This window comes from Megalobrama amblycephala, linkage group LG4 (genome assembly GCF_018812025.1).
Source record: "Megalobrama amblycephala isolate DHTTF-2021 linkage group LG4, ASM1881202v1, whole genome shotgun sequence".
NCBI classification, from domain to species: Eukaryota; Metazoa; Chordata; class Actinopteri; order Cypriniformes; family Xenocyprididae; genus Megalobrama; species Megalobrama amblycephala.
Window position 1 is genome coordinate 11,985,178 of NC_063047.1, and position 23,043 is coordinate 12,008,220.

At 35.4% G+C, this 23,043-nt stretch overlaps 2 protein-coding genes across 5 annotated transcripts; one reads left to right on the forward strand and one right to left on the reverse strand.

The window, feature by feature from the left end:
• Nucleotides 1–2,517: 2,517 nt before the first annotated feature.
• On the reverse strand, nucleotides 2,518–5,018 carry lg4h9orf85 (linkage group 4 C9orf85 homolog). Its single transcript, XM_048187557.1, has 4 exons — nucleotides 4,631–5,018; nucleotides 4,364–4,470; nucleotides 4,147–4,260; nucleotides 2,518–3,656 (listed from the first exon to the last, which is right to left on the reverse strand). The coding sequence occupies exons 1-4, from the start codon at nucleotides 4,730–4,732 to the stop codon at nucleotides 3,482–3,484; spliced, it is 498 nt and encodes a 165-aa protein (XP_048043514.1). The 5' UTR covers nucleotides 4,733–5,018; the 3' UTR covers nucleotides 2,518–3,481.
• Nucleotides 5,019–5,088: 70 nt separating this feature from the next.
• abhd17b (abhydrolase domain containing 17B, depalmitoylase) lies at nucleotides 5,089–23,005 on the forward strand. Of its 4 annotated transcripts, none has more exons than XM_048187555.1 (5): nucleotides 5,089–5,320; nucleotides 5,404–5,470; nucleotides 7,884–8,351; nucleotides 19,649–19,828; nucleotides 21,399–23,005. In XM_048187555.1, the coding sequence occupies exons 3-5, from the start codon at nucleotides 7,885–7,887 to the stop codon at nucleotides 21,616–21,618; spliced, it is 867 nt and encodes a 288-aa protein (XP_048043512.1). In that variant the 5' UTR covers nucleotides 5,089–5,320; nucleotides 5,404–5,470; nucleotide 7,884; the 3' UTR covers nucleotides 21,619–23,005. The 4 variants fall into 4 exon arrangements, with proteins under 4 accessions (XP_048043512.1, XP_048043509.1, XP_048043510.1 ...); XM_048187553.1 differs by having other exon boundaries at nucleotides 5,097–5,320; nucleotides 7,879–8,351; XM_048187552.1 differs by having other exon boundaries at nucleotides 5,090–5,470.
• Nucleotides 23,006–23,043: the final 38 nt, after the last annotated feature.

Genomic DNA, 23,043 nt, shown 5'->3' on the forward strand with positions numbered 1-23,043 from the left:
CACTTTGCATACAGCTGATACTTTTTTTTTTCTTTTAAAGAGGAATATTTGAAGAACAAATAATGTTGAAACTAGAAATGTATCTTTTTTTTCTATTAACTCAATTGCATAGAACATAGTCTGAGTGACAGAAATATTCTTTTTCCAAAGATTGCATGCCTGTAACTCACAGTATTCAAGATATCTTAATATCCTTCTAGATTCTCATTCTTAATAAACTTTCCTTTTGAAATCTTCATTTTCAAGGCCTTATATAGTTCAATATATATGGGGATCTCAAAGCAGCTCTATGTTCAAATTGTTGAATTTTACCCATTTTCAGTGATCCAAATGTGGTTCACTTTACACACAGCTGATAACATTAAAAGGGAATGTCTGAAGAATACATCAAGTTTAAACTAGAAATGTATATTGTTTCCCTATCAAAAGAAATGCATAAAAAAAATAACTCTCCGAGTACCAAAAATCCACTAAAAAATGGTTGAGGCACATTAATTTGCTCTCAGAAGTGTATTTATAAGAATCTATATTTGAATCAGTTTTAGAGATATTTGGAAGATGGGATTTTGTTCATTTTAACAGCTTCTGAAGCTACCAAGAGTTCAAATACCGTAACTACACATTACTGCATTGACATCCCTATATCTATGAGAATGAACCATATAGGGCCTTTTCTTTTAAGATTACAAAAGAAAAGTTTCACAAGAACAGTAATCTAAAATTACATTAAAGTATCTGTAACACTTCTTGAATTAAAGATATGTAAACTTTGGAAAAATGTTTGGCACTCAGAGATGTGTATTCTATTCAATTGTTTTGATAGAAGGAAACTAGTTTCAGTGTTATTTGTTCTTTAGACATCCTTTAAACACATTACAAGCAGCTGTTTAAAAAATGTTATACATTTAGTTCTTGACCATTAAAAATGGGTAAAAATTCAACAATTTGGACATGAAGTCACATTGGGCTACAAATATCTATGGGATCTGAACTGAACTACACAGGGCCTTAAAATGAACATTCCAAAAAAAATGTTTATTAAGAATGAGAATCTAGGATATTAACATATCTTGAATACTTTGAGTTACAGGCATGCAAACTTTGGAAAAAGAATATTTGTCACTCAAACAGGTATGTTTTATGCAATTGAGATATAATAGAAAAAAAGAGATACATTTCTAGTTTTAAATTTATTTGTTCTTCAGATTTTCCAGTTCAAAAGAAAAAAGTATCAGCTGTATGCAAAGTGACCCACATTTGTTTTTTGACCACTGAAAATTTGTGCAATTTACTCATGGAGCCACATTAACATGTCCAAATCTCTGGGATTGAACAATCAAGGGCCTTTAAAATGAAGATAAAGAAAGTTTAAGAAAAAGAATCTAAAAGGATATTAAGATAGCTCTAATACTTCTTCCCCTGGATTCACAGACAAGGCTTAAGCTAGTCCTAGACTAAAATGCATATTTGAGCCATTTTAACTGAAAGGAATTTGTACTGAAATAACTTAAAACATGTCAGTGCCATTGTTTTTGTCTCAAGATACACACCAGTAATGTTTTACTAGGGCAAGTTTATAAAAGGTATGCCCTAATTGAACTAAGGCCTAATCCTCGCTTAATCTAACCCCTGTCTGTGAAACCGGGCCCTTGAGTTACAGGCATGCAAACTTGAGGCAAAAAACACAAGAAGTGCTTTTTGCCATTTCTGAAATGTCACTGTTGGTAACAGATTTTACTAATAGACCTATCAATCTCTGTGTAAAATCTGAGACTTTTAAAATTTTGACTTTCATCACTATTTATGTTTGTCTTTCTACAGAAAATTCTTTCTACAGAAATAAATTTGTGCCGGGGACCTCTGGTTGAGTTGACATGGAAAGACCCTCTTGTGTTATATTGTATTGAAAAACACTTGCTGCTATTGCTGTAGTGATACGATTAAGGTTAGGGATAAGTTAATGGCATGGGTTTAAGGATGGGTTAATCATAGTGGTAGGGTCAACAGCATAATTACAAGATATATTTGGAGAAATTAATTACAGCTGTAATTGCATGTATTTTTTAAAAATTATTTACAATGTAAATACATGTATCTACAATCCAAGTGCATTGTATCAAATTATTAATTTAAATTTTTGTAGTTACCCCCGGTTTCACATATAAGGCTTAAGCTAGTCCTAGACCATAATGCATGTTTGATCTGTTTCAGCTGGAAGAAACTTGCACTGAGATATCTTAAAATATGTCATTGCATTTGTTTTGTCTTATGATGCACTTTTTTCTAAGACACGTTTATAAAAGTTAGTTAAATGCCCTAATTGAACTAAGGCCTAATCCTAGCTTAGCCAAACTCTGTCTGTGAAACGGGCTTTAAAGTCACTTAATATACAGTGGGTCCCCTGCATTTTGCAGCCACTTATATTGCTAAGCAAGACAATGTTTCCAAATAAGCTATGTAAAAAAAACAAAAAAAACATAAAAAACCAGAGAGAGAGAAAACAGGGCAATGAAGATGTAGATTTGTGCTAAGCAACATGGTCAACATTTGCTTGTAGGCCGTTTATTAAATGGACCTGTTTCATCGGTAATTTCTATGTACTTTTTTCCATTTACATAAGGACTTTAAAGACCAAATGTGCTTAATATAATTGTGAGGCACATTTCATTCACACAGGCACTCATTCATAACAGATAACATGAATGGCACTCTTAAAAATTATTGTAATTTTAACTGTAGAAGAATGTGACAGTAAAAACCTGTTTATTGGTTATAGTAAAGTTGTGTACTATACGAAGAAAAACTGTAATAGATCTAACCTAACATCTTGTGTAATTTTACAGTAAAATACTGTTAAATTAACTATTTTCTGATGTAAAAAGAAAAAATCATCTTATAATTTGCAATGAAAAGCCATAAACTGACATTCCCAGAATTCTATGCGATGCTTCACATTTGATGACTTTTCATTTTATTAACTGCGTTTCTTAGTTTGTCATTTATGTCCATTAGGGTTTTATGTTACATCTTCTGTTGTTAAATTAATTGCATTATTTTAGTGTCACGTCATGATGTTACCATGACACTGTTTTGTATTTGTGTGCATGACACGGTGCGCCTTCTACATTAGAATTTACATCAGCTTGTGGGAAAGCTACTTGTGGGAAACCACAAGATGTGGTTTTCTCTGTACAAAACATTTAGGTAGCAACATGACCTTGCTAATTCAGCAGGAAAGGGCTGTTGGATTTACTGGTTTAAAATGTTTTTTGTTGTTGTTGTAAATTAGTCAGTTCCTGCTAGATCATAGCAAGTGGTTTAGATGAGAACAAACAATCACAATCAGTCAATAGGAAAACATCTCCTGGGAGTCTTTCCCCAATTAACAGCAGGTGAACAGGTGAGCACATGCCCAGTATCCAGTCTCATGTTCCCTTAGACACAGTGTTCTTGAGTTTAGCTGTACAGAAGATGGCAAATGTTAATCTCCTTCAGCTTCTGGATCACTATCACATTCATCATTGCTAATGCCAATGTCATCGAAATCTTCATCCTCCTCCTCCTCCTCCTCCTCCTCCTCCTCCTTTTTCTGCCTGTTTCCTTTATTTGGCTTGTTGGTGTCTTCTACCTCTCCTTCTTCCTCCTTTTGGTCAAGCCTAAAAAAAGTAGTCAGATACATTAAAGCACTAAAATAGCAGTCTAAGGCACATCATTTGTCACAGTTAATAGCTCTATACACTTCAACACACACACACACACACACACACACACACACACACACACACATATACATATATTTAAGTGTCTCTAATGATGCAAAGTTGAAGGAATAACAGCAAATAGCCTGATATAGATATATATATATATATATATATATGAATATCTTGCTGTAAAATAATAAATTCACCATTTACTGTATATATCCACAAGATGGCACATGTGCTGCACTGAACAAAATTTATAATATACATGCACAGATAGATAGGAGTTATATGATGCTGTCTAAACTTTACAGTTGAATATTGCAGGGCATGTTTTGAATATTTTCTCAAGTATTTACATTATGTAAATATAGATATATACTAAAGTATAAACTGATCATATCTGTACGTCAATCTGTTTCAAAAAGTGGCCTGGTCTACTTACGGAATAACAATCTCTTCCTTTTTCCCACATTTGGCACAAAGCTCCAACTTTAGAGCACATGGCTTACATATGATATGATAGGCATCCTTCACTGTTTTCTGAAGACACTTCACACTAAAAAAACAACCCCATAGAAAACATTTCAGAAGAGGTTAACTGTGGAACAGTTAATTTGCCTATTATTCGTTACTATGCAGTAAATCCTCGCTCATCTCACCATTTTCGTAGCTGTGTCAGGGGCTTGTATTTGTTGTACTTGACTTTCCACTCTAGCACATCTTTGCAGTGCTGGCAGACACCATCATGAACCTTTGTTTTGGCTTTCTGGAGACATAAGGGAAGAATGCATACACAAATTCAAACAAAAAACACGCAAAAATATCTTAAACAACGCAACAGCTATAAAAACTCATAAGAAACAAAACCGATATTGTTTAAACGTTTAATAAGACGCCACACTATGTTTACGTGAGCACGCGCTTACCTTAACTTGTGCGCTTGCACCGTACTTGTCATTTTTGAAGGCAGTTACGTTTTGGTGTTTTTGGCCTCGCGAACGGGAAACATTTCCTTTTTGACAGCTCATTTCAACTCTAAAATATATGTAATATAATAACGGTGACCGTTTAAAACGCCTAAATAAGAAACCGCGTGGCTTCACACGTTTTAAAGTGACTATTGACGCAATGCGAAAATAGCGGAAGTGAACAGCAATTGGTTAATGCTTTTCAACTTCAAACCGAAACGAAAGATTGCGAACTTCACAAAGCATAGCAAACGTTAAAGTGTTTAACGCTAATTTTAAATGTATCATTATCTAGAGTTATGCATCACAATGGTAAAATCATTAATCAACAATAATTTTGTGTTTTCGACATCATCCGTGAGCAGAGAGGACGCGTGTGATTGGTCGAGCATGTCTATCCATTAATCTGATTGGCCAATAGAGCGTTCATCGTTGACGTTGATATCCGGCATTCCGCAAGAAAATCAGAAGAAAGCCAGCGTTGGGCACCCGTTGGTATGAGATGAGCTCACCCGTACCGGATGGATTAGATTAGAAATCCTGGTCTAGTTATTAGCTTCACGTCTGTATTAACACATTCAGTCTTCGGTTTCGTTTGACTATTAAACAGTGACCACATGTTGACAAGATCGGACGGACCAGAGGCAGGTATTGATGGACTCTTAATCTGGCTAAGTGGACGGAGTGATCTGTTAAAGGGAATCTCATCATATTTGACTCCTCTAATACAGTGACTTCACCAGATCAAAGCGTTTCAGCCTTCACCAACCTTTCCAACTTCGAGGTCTTCTAGCACAGGTAATTAGCTGACCGAGCTAACCAAATGGCTCAGCCTTTTCAATTAAGCTGTTTCATTCGTTAAATAATATAATTAATATGTTAACTGAGCTTGTTTCAGTTAGCAAACACTTTTGTTTCAATTGAGGTCATTGTCATTGCCTACTTAATATCATCTCGTAATATCTATATGTATATTGATATCGAATACTTAAGTCTTAAATATGTCTATATTGTCTGTTTAATACATAAGGGGAAGTAATCTTTAAAAACCTTCTTCTAGTGAGTGAAATAACAGGTTCTTGTATCCCCCCTCCCCCTCATTCTAATTTTTAATGGAAAAAAGATAAACCTCAGCCAATCATTTGGGATGTCTTTTGTGATATGTAATATTGTGATGGTAATTTTAGCTTTTGCTAAAATGTGAAGTCCAGATGCCCCAAACAAGATGGTTTCCCGCTTAATGAAACTGAGGGTGGGGATTTGATGGTCATGGGTCAGATCTTGGTCTGTTAACAAAAGCTATGATCAGCCACAGAGGTGTAAAGAGTAACCATACTTGAGTAAAAGTACTGATACCTTACATGAAAATGACTCCACTACAAGTTACAAGTCACCAATTCCAACACAACGTGAGTAAAAGTCTTAAAGTATCTGATTTTAACAGTACTTAAGTATTTTACCCATGCTGAATGTAGTCTCAGAGATGCACTAGTCTTGAGAGACATGCCAGTGAAAATACGAAATGATTGATTTGTAAGATGAGAAATCAAGTTTATTTTCTAAAATCAAAATAAAACTGAACACCTCAAAGTGTGTTCAGTTTGGTCTTGTCAATATAGCGGATAAATAAAACAATGTTAAGTAAAATTAAATAGTCTACTGTATGTGCTGGTTTGAGCCTCATCACCAGGTGCAGTTATTTCCTCATCTAATAAATAAAACATCTGCGATCAGCAACTACCTGCTAATGCACTCACATTCACGTAAAGTATCCTTGTTGACAAGTTTTGGGTGAGTAAAGGCAAAATGCACAAGATATAGTACCTTTATGCCCTTAGATGGCCATATCACTGCTTTATAGCAGAAATAAACTGCTGCAGAAAAAGTTAGCTGCCATGAAAAATGTGTTTGTTATTGCATTACTCATCACAAATGTAGTGGAGTAAAAAGTACATTTACTTGCTCAAAAATGTAGTCAAATAGAGAGTAAAAGTTGCCAATATCTTTGATACTCCGTACAACTACAAAGTAGCCAAAAAGATACTTAACTAATTACATTTACTCAAGTACTTTACACCTCTGGTCAGCCAGTTAGTTAAGAAAACTGTTAAATGGTTCTTTTGGTTCTAAATTTATTTGGTCACCTACATGGAGTTCATAATAAGGTGGTAAAGTGCTTTCAAGAAAATTCTAGACAAATTTTTGTAATATTAGGAAGCAGTGATGTGGATTACTGATATGTTTCCCAGATTTGTAAAACACTGGATATTCCAAAGAAGTCTAACCTTATTGTCTTCTAAGAGACCAGAAAAATGAGGGTGTTTTTCAGCTGTCATGACCTGTAGAACAAGTGATCTGATCAATGACAGCACACGTCAAATCTAACCTCAGGGTGACGTCTGAGAGTCATTATTAATGACATCAAATTAGCACAAAGATAGAAAATATTGCCAGCAGAACTGGGGTGAAAATGAAATCTGTTTAGTTTCACCCCAGACACTGTTTAGGTTGTATTTGTGTGTGTCCTAACAGAGTGGACATTTAAGATTGATTTACTTTAAACTACAGGGAATAAACAATCTAAGGACATACTCACCTGTTGTATTGGATCACAACATTACTGTTTAGTTCAGTTGAGATTCACTAAGAGGTCTACATATATTTACTCATCTTAAGTAAACTATTATGGTCTTCTTTGAGTAAAGACATTGCTTGTATATATGGTATGTCCGCATAAGATGATAAAGGTGACGTGTGTAATTTTTAATTTTTTAAAAATGTTTTTAAATGCGATCTAATTCTCATCTTACTATGCAGATTACGCTCTTGATGCTTCACCTTTAAAATTGTGGTCCACCCAAAAATGTAAAAGTTATAATTTAGCCTTTTGTTTCAAATGACATTCATTATTCTGTGAAACACAAAAGATATATACATATATTTGTGTCCACACAATTAAAGTCAGAGGGATTCAAAACAACCCCTTTTACTTTTATTTTATGGACAAAAAAAAAAAGAAGCGATTTAGAAGAGATTGTTCAAAATATCTTCTTTTGTGTCCCTCAGAAGAAAGTTATACAGGTTTGAAATGATAAAGGGTAAATGACAGAATTTTTATGTATGAGTGAACTAGACACTTATTATTTTGTATTGTACTTTGTGTTTCCACTCCTCATTTTCCAATCTGCTGTGTTGTTCTTCTCAAGTGAAGGATGAATCACCTGTCACTGAGTGAGCTGTGTTGCCTTTTCTGCTGTCCACCGTGCCCAAGCAGAATAGCCTCCAAGCTAGCCTTCCTTCCTCCGGAGCCCACTTACACTCTCATGTGCGACGAGAGCGGAAGCCGTTGGACCCTCCACCTTTCTGAGCGTGCGGATTGGCAGTACTCCGCTCGGGAGAAGGATGCCATTGAGTGTTTCATGACCCGGACATCTAGGGGGAACCGAATCGCCTGTATGTTTGTGCGATGTTCTCCCAACGCTCGCTACACCTTGTTGTTTTCCCATGGTAATGCTGTAGACTTGGGTCAGATGAGTAGTTTCTACATCGGCTTGGGCTCCCGCATCAACTGTAACGTGTTCTCCTATGACTACTCGGGTTATGGGGCAAGCTCAGGGAAGCCTTCAGAGAAGAATTTGTATGCTGATGTGGACGCTGCCTGGCATGCACTACGAACAAGGTGAGGGTAAACCTTAAAGCCACTTCATTCTGGTAGTTGTTTGATGCTGTTCAGACTTCTGTTGTTGTTGTTATCAGTAGTGTTTATCAGGTTTTCTTTATGTTTTTTGTCTGTTTCATTACATTTCCCCATCTGAAGTCACACTGGCCTCTTACCACACTTCCTGAATAGAGTGACTCTATTCAGTAGAGGCAGTAAGATTTTTTTTTTATGTTTGCAAATATTGCAGTTTAAAAACACTTTTTCTATTTGAATATACTTCAAAATATAATTTGATTCACATTAATTTGTATAGCAGTTTTCAAAATACTAGTTTCATATTGTTTTATTCTTCGTAAGAAGCTGGATCCAAACTGGAGCTGGCGTAATCTCTAGTTACATCGGGATGGGCCTCCCGAGATGGAAAGAGAAAGCAAATAGGAAATTTGCATAGCTGCTGTTCATAAGAATTCAATCAAAAGATAGTCATGTGCATTTGATCCGATATAACTGGAGTGTTACGAGTTTATGAGGTTATGAGATGCGTTATGTGAATGCTTGGCTAAAGAGATGTCTTTAATCTAATCTAGATTTAAACTGGGAGAATATGTCTGAGCCCCGAACATTAGCAAGAAGGCTACTACAGTGTTTTGGAGAAAATGTAAAAACGCTCTACCTCCTTCAGTGGACTTAGATATTCAAGGTACTACCAAAAGTCCATAGTTTTGTGACCTTAAATAGCGTGATGGATTGTAGTGCGATAGAAGATCAGTTAAGTACACAGGAACTGAACCATTTAGGGCCTTATAGGTCAGTAGGTATACTTTGTAATCGATATGGAACTTAATAGGTAACCAGTGTAGAGATGATAGTATTGGGGTTATACGTTCATATTTTCTTGACCTGATAAGAACTCTAGCAGCTGCATTTTGGAACTGTAGCTTGTTTGAGGATGCAGAACAACCTCCTAGTAATGCATTACAATAATCCAGTCTAGAGGTCATGAATGCATGAACTAGCTTTTCTGTATCAGAAACAGATAGCATGTTCCATAGCTTAGCAATGTCTCTGAGGTGAAAGAAGATTGTTTTTTGTAACACGAAGTATGATTTTTAAAAGACAAGTTGCGGTCTAATATAACACTGTGGTCTTTAATTGTAGAGGATGAAACAGTGCATCCTTCCAAATGCAAATTGTATTCTAGGAGATTCTGTATACAAGTTTTTGGTCCAATAAGTAATACCCCAGTCTTATTCAAAGATAATAGAAGAGAATTACTGGTCGTCCAATATTAACATCTGTCAACTTGGATAATTTAGAGGTTTCATCTAGACATGGTGAAATGTATAACTGGGTATCATCAGCATAACAGTGGAAACTAATTCCATGTTTTCTTATAATATTACCAAGGGGCAGCATGTATTTTAAAATAACAGGGGGCCTAACACTGACCCTTGTGGCACTCCATAATTTACTGATGTTAACTTGGATAATTCCCTGTTTAAATAAACAAAATGTTAACGGTCAGATAGGTATGATCTAAACCACCTACGCCTGTCCCTGAATATCAGTGTAATTTTGTAATCGGTCTATGGCCCTGTTTACACCTGGTATTAAGATGAGTATATCGCAATTCAGTAGTTAAGTCATGTTTTTTTCATCTTAAACTGTTGTCAAAAGTTAAAACTTTTCTGTCTTTTAAAGATCTTGAAAGAGTCACACATGCTTTTGTTTTATATGAATGGACTATTGTAACTCATTGTATGTTGGATTACCCCAATCCTCCATGTCACAGCTTCAGATGGTCCAAAATGCCGCAGCCGGGTTTTTAACTGGGGTTCGTAAACGAGAATACATTACTCCAATTTTAGTGTCTCTTAATTGGTTGCCAGTGCATTATAGAGTTGAATTTAAAGGTGCCTTAGAATGCTTTTTCACAAGATGTTATATAAGTCTAAGGTGTCCCCTGAATGTGTCTGTGAAGTTTCAGCTCAGAATACCCCATAGATTTTTTTTTTTTTTATTCATTTTTTTAACTGCCTATTTTGGGGCATCATTAAATATGCGCCGATTCAGCATGCTTCCCCTTTAAATGCTCGCGCTCCCTGCCCAAGCTCGCGACTCTATAATACATTGCATAAACAAAGTTCACACAGCTAATATAACCCTCAAAATGGATCTTTACAAATTGTTCGTCATGCAGCCTCAGATCATGCAAGTATGGTATTTATTTGGATGTTTACATTTGATTCTGAATGAGTTTGATAGTAGCCTATGTGTGGCTAACGGGCTAAAGCTAACGTTACACACTGTTGGAGAGATTTATAAAGAATGAAGTTGTGTTTATGAATTATACAGACTGCAAGTGTTTAATAATGAAAATAACGACGGCTCTTGTCTCCGTGAATACAGTAAGAAACGATGGTAACTTTAACCACATTTAACAGTACATTAGCAACATGCTAACGAAACATTTAGAAAGACAATTTACAAATATCAGTAAAAATATCATGTTATCATGGATCATGTCAGTTATTATTGCTCCATCTGCCATTTTTCGCTATTGCTCTTGCTTGCTTACCTGCATAAAGTTATGATGATTTAGCTGTGCACAGATCCAGACGTTAATACTGGCTTGTCTAATGCCTTGAACATGGGCTGGCATATGCAAATATTGGGGTCATACATATTAATGATCCCGACTGTTACATCACAGTCTGTTATTTTGAGATTCGCCTGTTCTTCAGAGGTTATTTAAGATTTATATAAGAAGGAGGAAACAATGGTGTTTGAGACTCACTGTATGTCATTTCCATGTACTGAACACTTGTTATTCAACTATGCCAAGGTAAATTCAATTTTCAATTCTGTGGCACCTTTAAAATTTTGCTTGCGATCCTCAGACAGTATTACTCTGTCTTATCCGAGATCAAGATTGAAGTTGAGAGGTGACCGTGCGTTTGCAGTGGCCGGTCCTAAGTTATGGAACGGTCTTCCTTTTATCTGTAAGATCTGCTTCGTCTGTATATGGTTTTAAATCGAAGTTACAGTCTTATCTTCTTAGTCTTGCATTTCATTCATTGTAACTCTTTGTTTTCTTAAATTTAGTGATATCTTTTTACTACTACTGTCTTTTATTTTATTTTCTTCTCTGTACAGCACAGTGGTCAACTTTTGTTGTGTTTATTTGTGCTTTATAAATAAATGAAATTAAATTAAAATGAAATGAGTACATCGCATAACAAGTGGACGAAGCTAAAAACAGGTGTAAACAGGCTCTAAAATATTTTGAGCTTGTCCACTTTCGACCACTTCCAAAGGTAGTCAAACACATTGGACTGGATTGTTTTTGTGGTGTATATGCTCATGTGGATGAATGTGTTCAAACAGCACGCAAAAGTCTGCCTACTCTCTGCCTACTGACCTAATACGTAAACATTATGGGAAGCGCGCTAGCCAGATGGGATTTAAACTTTGTCAGCTGAAGACCCATGTTTGTTTTCAAGATGAAAATCGTAAAGCACAATGTTCTCTCTCCATTCCTGAGTTCTAACATGCACTTGCCGCATTCTGCATGGTCTTGCCGCTTTTCAAAAAGCAGCTAAAGCTGCTGTTCTCCATGTTTTTCTATCATTGGCTTTCGCTTTCATAAATTGCGTGAGCTTATTTCGGCCATTAGACCGAAATTTCTGAAAAAGCCCATACATTAACCCACCCATAGACCCTCCTGTCGAAGAAATGAACAGAAGTGGTAGAAAGTGGAAAGAACACTAGGTGTAAACGGGTATGTGTCTCCCTTGTCTACTAGTGATCCGATCGACCAAAACGCATCTTAATGTCGGGTGTAAACAAGGCCTAAGAGTATGTCATGATCTGTAGTGTTGAACGCAGCACTAAGATCTAGTAAAACTAGTATTGAGATGCAGCCTTGGTCAGAAGCTAAAAGCAAGTCATTTTTTTTTATTTTAATGAGCGTGCAGTTTCTGTGCTATGATAGGGCCTAAAACCTAACTGAATATATAATATAATATAATATAATATAATATAATATAATATAATATAATATATATTTTTTTTAAAAAGGAGCACAATTGAGCAGACACAACTTTTTCTAGTATTTTAGACATCAATTAATTAAGCAGAACAACTGTTAGCAATATGTTTATTTAGCTCTTCCTGTGGAAATTTTCAATGGAAGATTTGAAAATTTGCCAATGCATTTGGATCTAGTTGTGGTTTCTTAATGAGAGACTTAATAACGGCCAGCTTGAATGGTCTTGGGACATGACCCAGAGTTAGAGGCGAGTTAATAATGTGGAGAAGGGGTTCTTCTGCTACAAGTAACAACTCTTTCAGTAATTTAGTGTGTAGTGGATCTAATACACATGTTGGTTTAGATGCAGTATGTTTATTTAGCTGTTCCTGTCCTATAGTTGTAAAACACATAATTAATTCCTGTGATGGCAAAGTTGAATTTTCAGCAGCCAATAGTGTTGTGTCATGATTTTTCAGAAGTCATTATAATATACTGATTTGGTGCTTAAATAAACCTTATTATTATAAATGTTGAAAACGGTAGTTCTGCTTAATTTTTTGTAGACAGATAGTCTGAATAGAACTTTCTAAAGAACAGAATTTTATTTAAAACGATAATCTTTTGTAATCTTTATTTTTTTTATCAATTGACCATTCAAATCCTCATTTCCTGTGGTAAATGAGTATGGTAAAGGTTTTTTTTTCTCCATTTAAAGCACTTGTGCAATGTCTCATTGTTTTTTTTGTTTTTTTTTTACCGTATTGTTTTTACAGTGACGTGTTAAGTTAAATATAGTCTAGGTTTTAAAACCATGTCTTGAGACCGCTGCGTTCCGTTACGTTGATTTTAAAAAAGCTTTTCAAGAGCATTTGTCCTGTGTTGCTATTTTTCAGTCCTGCTGCAAGAATGCTTTTTATGTGAATAGTGCTTAAAACATGTCAAGTGAACCTGAAACCATTCTAAATATACACAGAAACCCCCCACCTGGTCGATTTTGAAAACATGTAGTTTTGCACATCCCAAATACTACCCATTCATATTACTATAGATCTATAAAATAGATCATAAATACAAAATGCAGATACAAAATTTTGAATATCTGGCTGGTCTGGTCTAGCCAATGTTTGAGTTTGGTCTTTGGGGTGACCACCCCTGTTTTGTTTTCAGGGGTGTATTTTGTATGGTCACTTTGGTATCTGTCGTTTCTTTGTCCTTGTGAATCCCAAGGGCTTAGGGGGGATATATATATATATATATATATATATATATATATATATATATATATATATATATATATATATATATATATATATATATATATATATATATATATATATATAATATTGCCTTTACCCCTTGGACCCCATCCCCCATCATGTCCTGTGCTTCTTTAAATCCTTTGAAGTCCTTTGGGCTCATAAGGTCAAGAGTCATGTTTTGGTTCAAACTGTGGTTGTATTTAGATTTTTGAAGTGTGCAGCAAAGGCATGTCTTATTTCCTCATAAACAGCTGAATCACACTAATTCAGACCTCAGATGGCTGAATTGTTTTTTCCTCTTTTTTTTTTTTTTTTTTTTTTTTTTTTTTTTAGTGGCAGCTAGGTATTTGAGACACTGTGGACATAAACTATCTCAAGGCCATTCGCTGTATCATGTGCCCTAAATTCTTATCCGTCTTTCTGTATGCATGTCATCTGTGGTTGCTGGTCATGAGAAATTCGTTTTGTTAATTGCTTGTACTTCGATGTAGCAGGATGTTGCAGTTTCATCATTCTTGCAAGAAGGAGAATAACGAACACAAAAAGGCTTTGTGTTCATGACCAAAATAATGTTTTGGGTAAGTGTGTATAACGGCCGTGTGCCCGTGTTGCTGCTGCATCTGTATATGTGTGCATGCATGCATGTGGTGTCAGAAAGCACAGCTGATGCTCTTGAACACAGTCCACGTTGTTTGACAAGTCATATCCCTGAGGGTTGGGTTGTAGCTCATGCAGCAGTCCCACGCTGTTCCACTGGTCACTTTCAATGTTCCCACGCATTACCATATCAGCCACGGAAGATGCATCAGGCTGGATCACACACAAGGTCACGATTCAGATTAAAGTGCAGATAAACCAGTCTGACTGCCACTCTGAAGAATTTAACTTTACTGTTTTCCTTTGTGTGTTTATGTGTATGTTTGTGTAAGGTGTTTTGTGTGTTTTGAGAGAGAGTAGGAGTAAGTAGGCCGGCCCATCTAAATCTTCTCTTATTCCTATAAAACCATGGCCCCTGCTGGGAATTTTTTCTTTATTCATAGAAACACTTTTTTTCATCCTTTTCAAGCAAAAGCTTGGTAGGTCGCCATTGTATGCAGTTCTTTCCCCACCATTTTTGGAGGGTAATTGGCATTTTAATCCCTTTTGTCAGAGATGGCCTGCTGTTTTTTATTTATTTATTTATTAAATTGTGCTCGAATAGAGGATCTTGAGATTACAAATTGTGCTTTTATAGCTAACCTATGAAAAATCACAGTGATGCCATGTCTCCAAACCTTTTAATTGATACTCAGAAAATTTGTGTAAGGATTCTATGGACTTTAAATGTTTCACTTCAGTATAGTGTTTTTACAGGCACATATGTCTGTGTTTCTGTGAGGTTTTGGGTTTTCATCTGCTTTTCAGGTTTTGATGGATTAAACATGACTCAAATATAATCCTCGGAACAGCTAGCATAAAGAGCACCTGCCTTTAGATGTCTGTTGAAAATATTTGCCTTGAAAATTCTCCATCTAATCTCAATAGACGAGAGTGCTTATCAGACCATGCTGATTGATTCAGTGAGGCGTGCAACAAAGCTTTTTTTGCTCGTCCCTTTGTAGAGTGGCCAATGGTATATGATTTCCAATCACAAAAAAGCAGCTCTTACATCAGGTAGCAAGATCAGTTTTGATTGTGTACCATGTCCTTTTACTCGCTCCATGTAAGAGTCCTGATCTATTGCTGTCATTTTAATGTGGTGCTCGATGATGATCTAACTCTTAAAATAGGTGTAAACAATTTAATATCCAATACCAATATATTTCTCAATCCCAATTCCTAAAGACTTCCCAGTCAAGCTTGAAGTATAATGTTTATGTTTTTGTGAGTGCACAAGTTCAGTCCCAGCCACTGCTACAGGCAACATGCCTTGCTGAACCACAGCAGAGAATCATTATGAGAATGTGTTATGTTAGTGTAGGACAGCCACACCTTTCTGTCTGCTCATCCAGGTGAGTCAGTGTTGAAACATCAGATGACACACGTACATACGCACTAAGCGTTTACAAGAAGAGGCACCGGGAACTCCAGTGAAATATTTTGATGCAGCCTGAATGACTCAACTTGGGCCGAGTTCATATCTAAGGGGTTGGTCCAGATAAGACCATCTGCTATCACAGCTAGCCATTGCAGTAAGCTAGTTTGTGTGTGATTGAAATATGGCCATTTGCAAAAAGGCTTGGTGTATGTAAACTTCTACCAAACAGAACCATCTGGTTTCATCTTCAAAACAGTAAAACGGTGGTGATGTGGATTGTCTTCCACGTCCAAAAGTCTGAGACCGTTCCGGTGAAAGGAAGAAGCAAAGGAAATGGCTTTTGTCTGAGAGAGAATTCCCCCCTCAGAAGACGATGACTGTGATGTCATAAAGGAAACGCCACGGCAACCAGCAGTAGCAGCTGTATTGAATGAGACCCCTGTGCCCCCCTTCCTCCTGAACTGACATAATGACCATTGTGCTTGAGTGTTTTGGGGCTGAAAGCTGAGAGGAGCCCACTCCAGAAGCCTGTGAGAATTTAGTGTCAGTCTTTCATGGAGCGCAGCTCCCTCTTGAGAGGTGAAGGGGGAGGTGCCAGCAGCCAGTTCTCCAAGTCAAATATTGATTGGTTGCTTAGCAACTGATTCCCAGTGAGCCTTGGAGGGACAGGCCCGATTGCAGTCATGGCAACATTGTCTACCCAGGAAGTAAAAAATAACTTCCTGCTGGTGTAACACAGCAGGTTTTTGTATCCAAAAGTGTAGATTTTCTGTCAACCAGTTGCTATATTAACTTAATAAAGGTAGTCTGGTATATGTTGTTGTTTATCTGAACAATTTATGATTTGTTGCCATGGAAATGAATAGTGCTGATTTAATTTTCTTATCTTTATAGCCAACATATTGAGCAGCTTGAAATGAAATGGGAGTACTTCATTTAGTGTTTATGAGTACTCTATAACTCATTAGTTCTTTGGTGAAGCCCTACCATTCCACAGACCAACAGAGTTCACCTGAATCTGAAAGCATGCAACACGTTTTGAAGCCTAAATATGTACTTTAAATATACATGTACATCATAATGCTAAAATAAAAGCACTGCATCTGCATACAAGTTAGGACTGCACGTAATGTGATTATTAATCAGTCACTCATCAGTGTTCATTTCTAAATATTTATTTTACCATTAATTGTAATCCAGTCGGATTTGTGTATGCACAAGGAGTCTGTGGCAACGTCTCCAAGACGCTTGAAGAGCCTTTTTCTCACACAAAGCTGTTTTTTTTTAATTTATTTTACTTCATATTATTTTACTTTAAGACTGGGTAAGGGGTAACTATGAACTGTTGGATGGCAAGAGCTGCATAACAATTGTTAAATTCCTACTTGTTCATTGGAAAAGAATAACAGCATGTGGGATTGAAAAAACATGAGAGTGAGTAAGAGTAAATAATGACAATAATTATGTTTGGATGAACTGTTTATTAAAGAATCTTCTTTTTGAAAAAGACTTTGTAGAGTCTGTCCCTTCTCCTTTCTCTCATCCTCAAATATCTGCTCTGCCAAAACACATTCCACCTTCTCTCACATGATCACACAGAGTAATGTAGAATCATGTGATTTTTGTCTCTGAGGACAAAATTGATGACTGTATTGGTCTCAACGGCCCATTGTATAATCTGAATAAGATTTTAGACTTTTTTTTTTTTTTTTTTTTTTTGAGGTGGCATGATTGTGTAGGTAATGTAATTCATGATGTGATCAGACGCAAATATTTATATTTATTTTGGTCATACAACAATTTTCAGTTTCAACTTCAAAACCAGTTCTATAACCTTCTGTTTGCCACCAAGACAGCAGTCAAGCATTATACTACTAGAGAACTGGAAGCATCATTCACAGTGCATTACATTGCTGTGTAATTGTACATTGGACACATTACAATGTACAGTATTAGTCGTTTAGTGTTTAATATGTGTTACTATATGCTTATTATATGTCCTACTTTTGGAGTCATTCGTTTACATCTCCCGTCCATGATCTCTTCACCCAGACCTCTCTGTGGCACTGCAGTCAGCTGACTAAGTGATCATGCGCTTTATAATATGGCATGGAATGTGAACACACTGCCCCCTAGGATAACCAACCTATACACCATCCTCTCCATAGTAGAAATGTTTGGATAGTCACGCAGTCATTTGCTGATCTAACTACAAATGTTCCTTCTAGCTTCACTGTACAAGAGAAATGAAACTGAAATACTTTCTTGATTCTCACTGGATTTCTTGAAAGCATCTCTGCTTATGGCTTTTTGCTATAGACGGTAATCAATTAATTGATCACTATCATGCAGTGACGGATGTCATCAAGCTCACTCTTCCTTTCCTTAGTTGCTCAGCATACTTTTGAATGCATATTGTATTGAATATATACTGTGTGTATAATAGTAATATTAATAACTTTGTAATATATAATATTAGTAAGTTAATTTTTTTATTAATCTATTATAATGTAAAAAAGTCTATATTAAGCAGAATTTTAATGTGCATACAAAAAAATTGGTTGCACTTTTACCATAAGGCTTTTACCGTAATTTGTTAGCATTAGTTAACTACATTATTTCACATAAACTAACAATAAAAAATACTTCTTAACCGTTTATTAATCTTTTATTTAAACATTTACTAATGCATTATTAAAACAAAAGTTGTATCTGTTAATTTTATTATTTTGGGCCCATTTGCTAATGCATGTTTAAAACAATAATATCCTATTCTTAACCTGATCTAATGTTGACAAACTATATATCATTAGAAAGCTTAAGATTCATCCTGTGAAAACCATTTTGAAATTGGACCTTGCGTTACCATGAAAATGGTACTTTAAATTCTTTTAGCGAGCTCCTCCCCTAGTGTGTGGTGTCAGGGTTTGTATTACAAAAATTATTTGAACTACTTTATAATAAAAAATAACTGTTTTGTGATATTTAGACAGAAATATATACATTTGTTACAGGAGAATGAAAAAAAAAAAAAATCAATAGAATTTCAATTACACCCGGTGGCTATTTTTGGGAACTTTTATTTTTTGTGATATCAACTTAAAATTTGGAACACAAATTGGTTTGACATATGGCTTTGATTTGATAGTAATTTTAGAGTAAAATTATTTTGTAAAATATATATTTTATATAAAATATTTAGTACAGTACATTTGATTTACAGTAAATTTAAACTTTCATAACATTTTCATACTTTCATTTTTTTTTTTGAAGTGATTTCACTTGAGCAATAATCTGCTGACTGTCTTCTTTAAAACGAGACCAAACTTATGTCTACATTCCAAAGCATTCTTGAATTACAACCATTTAAGTTTGGATAATACATTTTCATGTATATTCTCAAAAAGGGGGGTGACATTTAACAGGTTAATGGCCATAACATGAACTAACAATGAACAGTTGTAATTCCTTATCTAACATTAACTAAGATTAAAATAGACTGTAACAAATGTATTGTTCATTGTTAATGTTCGTTAATGCGTTAACCAACATTAACTAATAGAACCTTATTGTAAAGTGTTACCAAAAAAATCTTGTGTGCTTTGAGCATAAGAGACTTTTCTTTTTTTCCCTTGATGAAATGGAATAGAGACTGTTGACTGCCAGCAGCTTGACTTGCAGGAATGGTTTGATTAATGGCTCCTTGTTCTAGTATCTGCTCTTAAATTTTGGCTCACGCCTAAGACTTTTTGTAAAAGTAATAACACTTAAGCTGGGCCTGGTAATTGAGGTTACGTAATGATTCTGAGCAGTCATGTGAAAGACTCGGTCATTCAAGCTAACCACAAAACACCAAGGCTGCTTCCCAGTTTGTCTGGTTCTGAAAGTAGGTTAAACAACAGCCTGCACCCTTGATTCATGATAATTATGTTCTGATCTCAGCATCATCAGAATGTAGGTGTCTATGTGCGTCTGTGTTTGAACTCATATGAATGTCATGTTCTAGGTATGGGATCAGGCCAGAGAATGTGATAATTTACGGCCAGAGTATTGGTACAGTCCCTTCGGTGGATCTGGCCTCTCGGTACGAGAGCGCTGCCGTAGTCCTCCACTCCCCTCTGACCTCAGGCATGCGGGTGGCTTTTCCTGACACAAAGAAGACGTACTGCTTCGATGCATTCCCCAAGTGAGTTTCTCTCTTTTACCTTAGACTCATAATCTTTTCCAAATTTTTCCACCACACTTTTCCCATCAGTTGTCCTGTATCTCATACCAATTAGACACATACTGTTCATGCTTTGCTTTGAGCAGCGATGTTGCAGATGAAGCTCCTGGATGGTTCATCTATTCTCTGCCTCTTAGCCATTACTGTTATTGTGTGCCCTCTAGTGACCAATATCTTCCAGTAGTTCACTGTTTGTGCTTTTCCATTTTAAATCAACAATGTTAATAGATAAACATAGTCTGATTTCAGCTGACATTTTATATTTTCATGCTTGATTTAAAAATTGATTTTTAATTTTTTTGTTAAAAATTATAAATAAAAACAAATATTTATTAAATATATTTTAAGAAATTAATACTTTTATTCAGCAAGGGCAAATGAAATTGATCAAAATGACTTTTATCACAGTTTCCACAAAAATATTAAGCAGTATAACTGCTTTTGGCTTTGATAATAATAAGAAATGTTTTTTTGATTACCAAATCAAATAAACATATTAGAATGATTTCTGAAGGATCATGTGACACTGAAGATTGGAGTAATGATGCTGAACATTCAGCTTTGCCATTACAGAAATAAATGACTTTTAAAATATTCTTAATCTTTAATATATTTTACAATAATATACTTGTATTATTTATATAGTTTATAGTTATATTTATAGTTATTTTAATTATATATTTTTTCCAGTATTACAGTTTTACTGTATTTTCTGATCAAGTGAATGCGGCCTTGATCTTACCAACCTCAAACTTTTGAATGGTAGTGTATGTTATCTGAGACCTACTTTTACAAATAATTATTTGAAATGAGCTAAAACATTTTTACTAATACATATTGATCAGCCAATAAATTAATGTTCAGACTGTCAGTTCAGATCCAACTTTTGTGCATATCTGGATCATAATTCTAATCAAATCATATTTAGCAAGTGTGAATAGCAAGAAAATCACATGAAATGTGATTTTTACAAATCCGTTTCAAGCTACATTCATATGTGATTTGAAATCCTATTTAAATTGCATTTCTGGAAATCCGTTTCAGTCTGACCACTCTAATCGGATTTCGTGTGGTGTATATATATCACTTTATCACGCCATGTAAAAAGTAAACATGTCAGACGTTGTTATAGGAAACATGCTGAAAGATGCTGCAGAAACGAAACGCACAGTGTGGACAGTCAATATTTTAAATCAGATTCCAATCGAATACGCAAATATTCAGATTTGTACAGCCTAAGTCAGGAATAAATTTCAGCTAGATATTTGTAAAGGGTAAAAACCTTTTTGTTTAGAAAGACAAAGAATGTGCATTTAAGATTATGGGGTTTGTTTTTATTTTATTTTATTTTATCTTTTAAAGAAAAATAGTGTTCTTTAGACAGCAGTAGAAAAATACAAAGAACCACTTTTTTTTTATACAATTGCCCTTTGTCTCGCATACAAATTACTTTACAGATCACATAATGATGATTTACGACACTGTACTGCCGAACACTCTGCTCAATTGTTTTTTTTCTTTTTTTCTTTAGCATTGACAAAATCTCTAAAGTCACCTCTCCGGTGCTGGTGATCCACGGTACAGAGGACGAGGTGATTGATTTTTCCCATGGGCTGGCCTTGTATGAGCGTTGCCAGCGGCCTGTGGAGCCACTCTGGGTGGAGGGTGCGGGACACAACGACGTGGAGCTGTATGGACAATACCTGGAGCGCTTGAAACAGTTTGTGGCTCATGAAATTGTAAACTTATAAATGGACCTCAAGATCAGGACTCACCTTGATGAACATGCCCCTGGTGCCCAGCTGGCAACTGTGAACTTTACTGCATTTTTTCTCACCTGTTTTTTCTTTAGTTATTCTAATTGAGCTGCACTCCTCCACACTATATAGAAAATGGGGAGCAGTGTCCTTACTGCCTTTCTTGGGGGTGTGTTTGTGTACTGTACACAGGTGTGAGCGAGGGGTAACCCGTGTCTTGATACCATGTTCTAAAGAATCAAACCCATTCCATTTAAGTCTCCATGTAAGACTTAAGTTTTTTGTTTTGCTGTATGCATGTGTTTTAATATCATGTAATGGAGTACTGTACAAACGCAACAACCTGACACAAACAATTGCCATACAGATGCCAAATAGATGCCAAATACTCAGTATATTAAACTTTGATACATTACTTTGTTTGTACGTTTCTAGAACATCTCTGCTTACGTACAATGTGTACAGTTCTACATGTCATCACACTTGTCCTAGACCTTAAAACAATGCTGGACAATATGGCAGTAATATCTCTTTTAACTGTCAAATAAATAAATAAGAGCTTCTTTATTTGAAAAGTCTGATAATTGTGGCTTTCAATAGCCCCAAGTAAACACACATTCTGCTCAAACAGTGCATTATGCTAACATGCTTGGTGATATTAGTAACAGTCCGTTTGTTTTTGCACTTTTTTTTTTAAATGAGAATAATGCATTTGATTACACATGTACTGAATTTAACACATGATTCTGTTTGGAGTCATTGCTTTGTCTTTTATTCAAATGTAATTTATACCATCTTGTGTCTCAGATGAAACCCATGTAAAGAAATGCACACAACTTTTTTTGTTGTTGTTGCTTTGAGCCATGATAAGGCTGTTACTCTGAACCACTGCTGCTGAATTTAGACAGCGACATCTCTTTAGAGAACTATTTGGCATGGTGATATGATTTTGAAGGGTGTGATTTAATGTCTATACATGGAAACTGAACAATGCTCTAAAATACATCTCTAATGTAAAAGAGGACTGTCACCCTGTTCAACTTTGTAAATAATTTTAATTTGGATGGTGTTTTTTTTTATTTCCTGAATGACTGTATTATGAAACTGGTGATAATGCTGTTATTACTAATGTAAATTGATTTATTATTATATTACATATGGCACAGAATAGATTTTAACTGGTCAGACTGAAGCACAAACTGACATGCTTCAATCTTTCCAGACATGTTGGTTTTCTGTTTTTGTAAACATCCATTGTAAAAGAAAATTGCTATACTGTATGTAATTATGATCTTAAAATAGTTATAATACAAAATTGGAAATAAACATGTATTTCAGAGACTAGAGAGCGAAATGAATTAAAATCCAGTTGTGGTAGTCATGACTGTTTTCTTGTGTGCTGATTTAGCAACGTGCTAC